This window comes from Orbicella faveolata, unplaced genomic scaffold, assembly GCF_042242905.1.
Source record: "Orbicella faveolata isolate gen_17 unplaced genomic scaffold, um_ofav_v1 contig_13, whole genome shotgun sequence".
Taxonomy (NCBI): domain Eukaryota; kingdom Metazoa; phylum Cnidaria; class Anthozoa; order Scleractinia; family Merulinidae; genus Orbicella; species Orbicella faveolata.
The window spans coordinates 27,657,501-27,666,607 of NW_028301540.1; the positions used below are offsets into that span (position 1 = coordinate 27,657,501).

Sequence of the window (9,107 nt, forward strand, 5' to 3'; positions counted from 1 at the left end):
CCCATTTTAAAGATTCCCCATTTTAAAGATTCCCCATTTTAAAGATTCCCGCTTTTAAAGATTCCCGCTTTTAAAGATTCCCCATTTTAAAGATTCCCGCTTTTAAAGATTCCCCATTTTAAAGATTCCCGCTTTTAAAGATTCCCCATTTTAAAGATTCCCGCTTTTAAAGATTCCCCATTTTAAAGATTCCCGCTTTTTAAGATTCCCCATTTTAAAGATTCCCGCTTTTAAAGATTCCCCATTTTAAAGATTCCCCGTTCCCCATTCCCCATTCCCCATTCCCATTCCCCGATTCCCCGTTCCCCGTTTTAAAGATAGCCCATTGAAACGCGGGCACATAAACAAGCTACAGAACCTTGCGATGATATGTTTTACCATAGAGTCGGGAACGAGAGGAAAGCGCGCCCTTCCGAAAAACTGATCGATCGTCCATAAAAGTTGCGTGAAAACAGTTCACTTGAGGGAAAACGCAAGATGCGCGACAATAGAAACAAATGGAGACGAGAAAATACGACAAATTCGTGGACAAAAAGAAGGAGAGGAACATTCTTGTGCTGTGGAATTGGCGCGTGTCTATTATGCGACTGAAGTGGAAGGCATCAGTGCTCTAAGAAAACAATCGAATGACCCTGGGCAAAACCAAGGTAAGGCCCGTTTAGGGAAGAAGATAAGTTATTGCAGAACCACATTTGGCTGGACTGTCACAATATTGAATTCAAGCAAAACATTAATGCGACTAACATGACATTGCAATGTACATCCTCTGGGTAATAGTCCCCTGGGCAGGCGTCAAGTAAATAGCACTAAAATAAAAGAAGTTTTAACCTGGTGGGCTTTCTTTGGAACCCACCTAGTCTGTTGTGTTGATTATTGGAACCCTTAACATTATTGCGAATGTAGTAGTACTATACGGCTTCTTCACGCCAGTACCATTATGCACACGTAAAATTCTATATTGGTCAAACTTCAAGGAAATGTTTGGGTAACAGAGCCCTGTGAAAAGGCTATAGAAATACAACGACCTTTACAAACTTTGTTTTGGGCTTGCATGAAAACCCTCAAGCCTTAGTAACTGGTTCTTTCCGGCGGCCATGGGTACACAAAAGTTACCCGATTACGCAATATAATACAATACAAGCGTTGATGGATCGCGCATTACGATGCTACGGAGACCTTGGCAAACGAATGTAACGTATCATTCACACGTCACCGCTTGACACATTTTGTCGAATCAATAAGAAATTCGATTCTCAACTACCCTGGTGCCAGAGGTTTTTCTTGATTTTTCTCCGCATGAGAGAGCTGCTAGGGAGCCGCGAAGCGGTGAAAACATGAGTCGTGAAAAGAAGAAAAATCAAGAAAAACCTTTGGGACCAAGGTAATTCTGAACTTTCATGGCAGATAACTCTTCACTGCTGGACACTGTACCAGTTAGCTACTTTGGTCTGTACTAAATAAAGATATATTGATAGGCATTCAGACCGCAGGGAGCGAACGAAGAGCGTAATGAAAAATTAATAGGGAATTAGCGCTTGTGTTTTTAACTTACGTGAATAGAAGGTACTACTTGAATAGAAGGAACCAACAAAGCTTGTTATCGTTCTCTGGTTTTAATTTGTGAACAGGCTTTTTTCCGAATGAAAGTCCCGCTTTCGTTAGCAAAAAAGCGTTTGATCGCAGGTTAGTTTTCCTTACTCCTCAAAAAGCAAAATATTACACTGAGCGATATGACCGCAGCTGATTCGCGGCAGTATATTCGTCCGTGTGTGGACCGACCCATGAACAAAGAAACATTTACCATATTTTCCCGCTGTCCGACCGGCTGGTGGAACAAGTAAGTTAGCGTCTATTTATTGGCTTGATGGCGCGTTTGGTTTCAAAAGTTATGATCAATGATGGGCCGGGAGGAATTTATTTGGTTTGAGTGAGGAGGATTTGATAATGCCGTGTTGTCTAGAACTCCTAAGTGCTTTTTGACAATGCAACAGAAACACTAGGTGACACGCCCGTGACTCTGTGAGTTAGACGCCATGGCATTATGAAATCATCTTGATTCTAATAAAGGGTTTATTTTTTCAGTCTGAACTTGTGGGTCTTTGATCATGTCATGGTGTCTAAAACTCCTAAGTGCTTTTTGATAATGCAACAGAAACAAGGTGGCACGCCCGTGACTCTGTGAGTTAGACGCCATGGCATTATGAAATCACCATTCTAATAAAAGGGTTCATTTTTTCAGTCTGAACTTGTGGGTCTTTGATAATGCCATGGTGTCTAGAACTTCTAAGTGCTTTTTAACAATGCAACAGAAACACTAGGTGGCACGCCCGTGATTCTGTGAGTAAGATGCCATGGCATTGTTAAATCACCCTCAACAACAACAACAACACAAAACAAAACACGTTTATTTACCATTCTCATCAAGAGTTCTTTTTTTTAGTTTACAGGTCTGTTCAATAATGCCATGATGTCACGGAGCACTGAGAAGCTCACACGGCTCACACTTGCTCACACGGCGGGTGTTAGATATATCTTGTTATTCTATGCGATATAAGAGGACGTATGGCTTTCTTAGGGCGAGAAGAAGCTTTCGCTGATCATAATATGGCGCATTTACAAAGCTGCAAGGTCTGCGTTTTCAGCGCAATTAAATGCGACATGATGAAAATATATGTGTTCAAAATACAAGCCACGCGTTTCTTTGCATGATGTCGCAGATATGGGAAATTCACACAGACCTTTACGGCCAATGTGTTTTGATATATGTAAAGAAAAGTTGGTTACTTAACTTTTGTATTCAAACTATCATGCATGGATGTGGTCCAAATTTCAAGCGTAGAGTTTGTGATTGCGTGTTTCGCCATCAAAACAATGAAATTCGTCAATCCCCGGAATATAATTTTCTTAACCACAAATGCAGCTTTCCGCGCGAAAATGATCTTAAAGATGCTAATATCCAGCTTAAATCGGATCCATCATCTCGAATCCTGAAAGTTTTTTTAACCGGCTTAAAGCCGATAATAAAATATGCGACGTTTTAATTTCGGTACGCATTTTATCCTACCAGACCACCTCAAGAGGTGTTGATAAGTTGATATCGGAGATTCAAAGTGGCGTTACAACATTTAACACGCCGCCAGTACGAAGCGATGATAAATTGATCTCCTGCAGTTTGACACATTTTCACACTTCCCCAACACCAGGGGAGAAAAGGTCTGCGTGAAATGATACTTACAGTTAAAGCCCCTTCCGGTGAAGCCGAGAACAGATTGGAAACGAACGGGCAGCTACTGCCGCCGGGATATTGCGGTTTGAGAAAGGCACTATGAAAGTAAAGCAAGGTTTGAACCGGTAGTACTTTTAAAATTCGTCGTCTTCTCTCACTGAACCTGATTTGGCACCGCGCTTGACTTGCGTAAGACAGCGCCAAACAATTCAGCATCGACGGCCGGGAGAGAAGGCAAATAATTGACTACGCACGTTTTTGGGAAGAGACAGACCCTTATCGGCTTCCGTACAGCTGTACTCATATTTATCGCTGATATTCTATCTTGAGACTTGTGTCTCCCAAAAAGTGTGCTTCGATCTTATTTTGGCAATTTGGGTTTATAGACGAAACCTGGGTGCTCCGGGGTACTTCCATTTTTAAGGAAAACTGTGTTTTTCCGGTGGGAAATCTTTCACGTACTCGAAATCAGTTTTCGGAAAATTTGGAATACCCTCGTGCCTCTTTATGAAATGCGCTGTTGTTTCGGTGGTAAATGGAACAGAACAGTCCTTTCCATCCGGAAGGTTTTCAAATGCTGCCAAATGGTACACGCTTTTCCCGTCTAATGTTTCCTTTTTAAGGAAAACTAAATTTGTACTGTTCCAATTAGCGGAGAATTCTCACCGGTTTTTCCATTCAAATGAAGAGCGTTACGTTGACCAATGTACCTCCGGAAATTTTGGCTGGAAAGCAAATGGATTAAAAATTTTCAGGGTCAAAAAGATCGAGGATCACTAGATGCTAGTTGAACCTTGGCAAATTTTCGAGAGTCACGGGATATAAGTCTGACATAGATATACGTTTTAAAAACAAAAACTTATATCGTTTTGACTAGACTAGACAAGCTCACACGGCAAAAAAGCAAAATTCTCGGTAGTTTGGACTTGACGGTTTCAAAACGTGAAAAACGGCGTTCTTGGGTGCCCCTGCTTTAAAAATAATAATAATAATAATAATAATAGTAATAATAATAATAATAATAAAAATCAGTTAAACCGTTCTTAGATCGTCATCCTCGAGCTATAAAGCAGTTGTAGAAACAGCTGCCCCAGGGCAAATACAGATGGTCAAATTCCATTTTAATTAAAGGTTCACTTTATTTTGTCTTGTCCATAAAAATTAATACGATATCCTAACATGAATCTCAGGGACCTACGATTAATATCCCTTTCAAATTAGGACTAAAAGAAAGAAAATCCTATTTGCATCTGAGTGACTTCAGAATCGCTGGCAGCTGTAACGTTATTGACAGGTAAAAAAAGGTACGGAAAAAGACGTACGGTACACAGGGCACATGAAACTCTTCTACCAAGCAGTTTATGGCGTTATGACATCAGCATACTATCGACAAGGTTAGATGCCAAGTTGATCGAGTGCGCGACTAAACAAAGAAAAAAAAAACATCGAAGAAAGCTGAAATTTTCAGTCATGGCAACGACGGAAATTAAATGAGCGGGAGGACCCACGGAGTGGATACTGGAAATATCGACTTTGTAAACGTATTTTCACTGGCAATATTGACGGGGAGTTAATTGGCTGCGGACTGAAAGTGGAGCAAATTTTTCATCTAACGTTGACATGAATGTGAGTAGCTGGAAAGCTGCAAGAGACTTGGAACAGCGACCGGCGTACCTCGTCGTAATCGAGGCAATTGTATTGGGATTTATTTTTCTTGCGTCAACTATTGGCAATATTTTCGCGTGTTTTATTATGCACACAAGTCCTCGCCTTCGAACATGGCATAATCTGCTGCTTCTAAACGTGATCGTAGTCGATTTACTAGCAACTCTATTTTGCGTACCGTTCGGGTTAGTTGTGTTGATAACGGGAAGATGGATCGGCGGAGACCTTCTTTGTTCGTTCGTGGCGTACATATCATGCGTTCTTCTGACAGTGTCAATAGTAACTCTGGCAACCATAAGCGTCAGCCGATATTTCTTGATAACGAACCTTTCAAAGTACATGAGCGTTTTTAAGAAGAAAAATATCGCGTGGATGCTTGTCGCTATCTGGACCTTGGCCTTGTTTTCCGCTTTTCCGCCTTTGGTCGGAGGCGGCGATTTTATCTTCCTGCCCGGAAACGCAATGTGTTTTGTGTATTTTGGTTCAAGTTTGCCCTACGCTGCAGTTTTCACCCTTTTAGTGATCGGATTGCCTGTTGTGGTTATCATTGCTTGCTTTGTGAAAGTGAGGGACCTGATCAAAGTAAACAAACGTATGAGATCGTTGCCGTCCGTAACTTCCATCGCGTCGGAAGAAATCGACTCAGCGAAGACACTGTTTTCTGTGGTTGTTATGGTACTGCTATGCTGGTTTCCGATGCTGTTGTTCTTTCTGCTCGCAGCTGGAGGGATAGAGATGCCCAGACAGGCTTCCTTAATGGCCACCTATGCAGTATTTTTGACCTGTGCGCTAAAACCTGTTATCTATTTCTGCATGAAGAAGCAATTTCGCGCGGGTTTTCTTGTTGTGCTGAGCAAACTTCTCCCCGGCCTCCACAAGAGGAGGCGGAGAAATCGTGTTGGCCACACCTCAGTTAAGGTCACTAGGGCAGAAAGAAATCAGTTGTACAGCCGTAACGGGCGATGCGACCAGTTTAGCCTCAAGCAGGAATCGAGCGAATTTGAAGAGACCAGGAAGATATAAGACGGTCAACTAACATTTATTATTAAACTGAAAGTTTATTTCCAAGACCATTAGGACAGCAAAATTAAAATCCTTAGCGAAAAAGTGGACTTAACCAATAAAATACTGCCTAAAATACTATCGTTTCCAATCGTAGCCGAAAGCTATTTCAGTTTAGTGATCAATAAAAAAAGCCCATTGGAAAAAACACTTTTTACGGCTCAAATTAGAGCTAGGTAATTTATGTCATTTTTTTTTTCAAAAGCAGCTCAAGCTGACAGGACGGTAGCTCAGGGCAAACCTGAAAACAGATTGTTGGTTAAATTAAATTCGTGAGAACAAAGGGCGAAGCAATAATAGAAGATTTTTGTCACACGAAGGAAGGAAATGACAGCACGCGTTTTAATACTTGGTTTGGCCTTTGCATGCATGAAACGAAAATAAGTTGCCAGCGGCAATGTGTTGCCATTTGGAGGAAGGAAGGATTTCGATTTTTACTTAATTTCGTCACTCTTTTTTTTAATTTTTATTTTGAATCTCTCTGGTCGGAGGAAAACATTTCGTTTTTCGTTTCCCTACATTTAATAGGTTTTGACTTCTCCGCCTATAATCTATCTCCATTGAGCGCAAACATATGTGAAAAAAAAAACGGCGGTTGAAAGGATAATAACTCGTTTCAATGGCAGAGAGCTTCCTATAAAATTAAATCTTTTACTCTTTTGTGGTTTGTTTAAACGAGATATATAACTCTATTTCGATATTGCGATTAGACATGAATTTATGTTCAGTAATATTACCTATGCTGTATGAATTATATTGCACGAAACATATTTTGTATTGGACTTTTAAGTCGACTTGAAATTAAAACTATGCAAATAAAAAGTTTTATTTGCTTACGGGAAACATGGAGATTGACTGACATTTGCATTAATTTAAAACCCTCAAAGCACCCAGAGACCAGCCAATACTGACATTTTCCCTGAAGTATTTTAAAAATAAAATGAAATAAACACCTTGTGTCAACAACTTCCATCAGAGTTGGTTCAATTTAACGCATCTGAGTGGTCGATCTATGTCTTATAGAAGACGAATGAATGAAGCTAAACCGAGAGAATTGTATTTCAAAAAGAACAAGTTGAAACGAGGTTCCACTACTCCTTTCAAGTGCAAACAGCGATTTTAATGAAATTGCGGAACCTTTGCGGAGGAGAGAAATGAAATTGTGTAAAAACTGTCACCTTATGTGTAGGGCGGTAGCTAGACAGACCTAGGAACACTTGCCTCAGTCATATTTTCTGTCGTTTTTGTTGTTTATAGTCATCATAAACACCCCAAATACTTAGGAACAAAAAATTAACCACGGGCGTTGCAACTGTCATAATTTTTTTTATGACTCAGTGATATATATATATTTATTTATTTTTTGCTGGCTACGACCATATGGTAGACAGCTGAGAACTCTGTCGTTGTTGAAAGCAGACAAGGCTCACCTCAAAAACGTCAACATGACACATAAATCAGAAGACAAAAAGACTAAACAATTCAATGGACGGAAAAGAGATCCTCAGCAAATAAAATGAATATTATCGTTGGTAAATAGATTTCACTTCACCCCGTGCTCAAGTCGAAGAGCGGAAAAAAGCTTTAACCCTCGGACGTACAAGCTAACTCATACCCTCATAGTGGTACAAGGCAGGGTGGGGAGGGGTGGATGGAACTCCCCTCCGGTTTTTCGTTCTGTTACGGCAGGGCGAAATAAATTTACGTTGATTAGCAGCTATTAGATAGCCCTGAGCTTGCTCAACAAGATGGTACCATTTAATTAGTTATGACGTCATTGAATGTCAAATGATGTCATTTGGATCCGCCATCTTGGATTTTACTAATTTCTCAAAAACTCAAGAAATAACGGAAATTAATACAAAATCAAGCCGCGATGCTTATGAAATGTAGAAATTCATGAATTTCTGCAATTTGATGAAGAAAAAGATTATCTTAAAAAGGTTGTTTTTTGGCCAGAACTAAATGAAATTTGATGGTTGCCATGGCAACGTCAAAAATGATGGACGCACAATTGACATATCAAAATTTCTGCAGAGAATGAAGGAACTGCTATTGAAAGTTTCAGCGCCTTAGGGTAAATCGTCTTTTCAAAACTTTGAAAAAAACCTTATTGTGAAGTGGACTCGTAAGCTATAAATCTGTCGCAAATGCTTGTTTATTTGAGCACACTGCGAGAGATAAAATAGGGTACACGGCTGAAAACTCAAAACGATGAAATCTCTGCAGGATTCTCGACAATCCACGTTTTCCAGTTATTTAATCATTAACTTGAAATAAGTGCCTTTTTAGAACAACTGAAATCATGCCGAGATTTGAATGTTTTGTGCTGATCAACGGTAAGACCCTACTATCTTGTGGTCTACAACATGTGGTACTTAACAGTTAGATTATGAGTTCGAATTTTTTTATCACGGATAGAAATCGAGAGCGAAATGTTATCTAAATCCTCTTCACAGACACTTCGAAAAGAGGCCGCCATTTCGTTAATAAGAGCACACTACTAGGCTACCCACTATCTACAACAGAATAGATAGTGAGTAGCGTAGCCAATCAGTGAGCAGCATTCGTGATAGAACGCTAATAGTTTTACACTAATAGGTGTTTGCAAGAACACTGAGCTATAGACCACATCCGGTATTATTACAACAAAATCAATTTCGAAGAAAATTGATAATCATAAGTTCTGAAGCATTAAGACCCGTCTTTTAATCGCTATTTTAAGAGGCCAAACAACTCTACTCATTAGCGCAAATAATTTCACCAGATGGCTAAGTCAGTTATAAGTTGTAGCTAAACATGACAGACCCTTAAAACTTAGATCGAATCATAAACAGCTTGCAGCTAGGACTTTGAAAACTGAAGGCTACCTTCATTGAGGTCAAATTCAAGACAAAGCGAAGGGCTGTAGGTATCTTCACTGCACTGTAAACGTTCCTTTACTTGCGTGTATTTATCGATATTTATATGTTTTGTGATGCAAAGAAAGTACCGCACTAACAAAAGATAAGTTGCTTCAATACACGTATTTAGAGAAAGAGGGATAAAATTCAATAAGAATACATTTTTCAACACCCTAAAGTTCCCCTACAGTATATGAAAATACAAAGTTACCTCTTTCGTGCGATTTCTGGTTGATTTGAGATTTTTGCTT

General features: G+C 39.7%; 1 protein-coding gene and 1 long non-coding RNA gene across 2 annotated transcripts; both read left to right on the forward strand.

The window, feature by feature from the left end:
* The first annotated feature begins 329 nt into the window (after nucleotides 1-329).
* LOC149115863 (uncharacterized) lies at nucleotides 330-4,196 on the forward strand. Its single transcript, XR_016206149.1, has 2 exons — nucleotides 330-647; nucleotides 2,441-4,196. It is a non-coding gene; the product is annotated as an uncharacterized LOC149115863 (long non-coding RNA).
* A 10-nt stretch (nucleotides 4,197-4,206) lies between these two features.
* Nucleotides 4,207-6,919, forward strand: LOC110040336 (RYamide receptor-like). The gene has a single exon (XM_020745593.2). The coding sequence runs from the start codon at nucleotides 4,847-4,849 to the stop codon at nucleotides 5,912-5,914; it is 1,068 nt and encodes a 355-aa protein (XP_020601252.2). The 5' UTR covers nucleotides 4,207-4,846; the 3' UTR covers nucleotides 5,915-6,919.
* The last annotated feature ends 2,188 nt before the right edge of the window (nucleotides 6,920-9,107 follow it).

Excerpts from the sequence above, each read along its gene's own strand:
- LOC110040336 (XM_020745593.2), top strand. The coding sequence starts at position 4,847 with ATGAATGTGAGTAGCTGGAAAGCTGCAAGAGACTTGGAACAGCGACCG.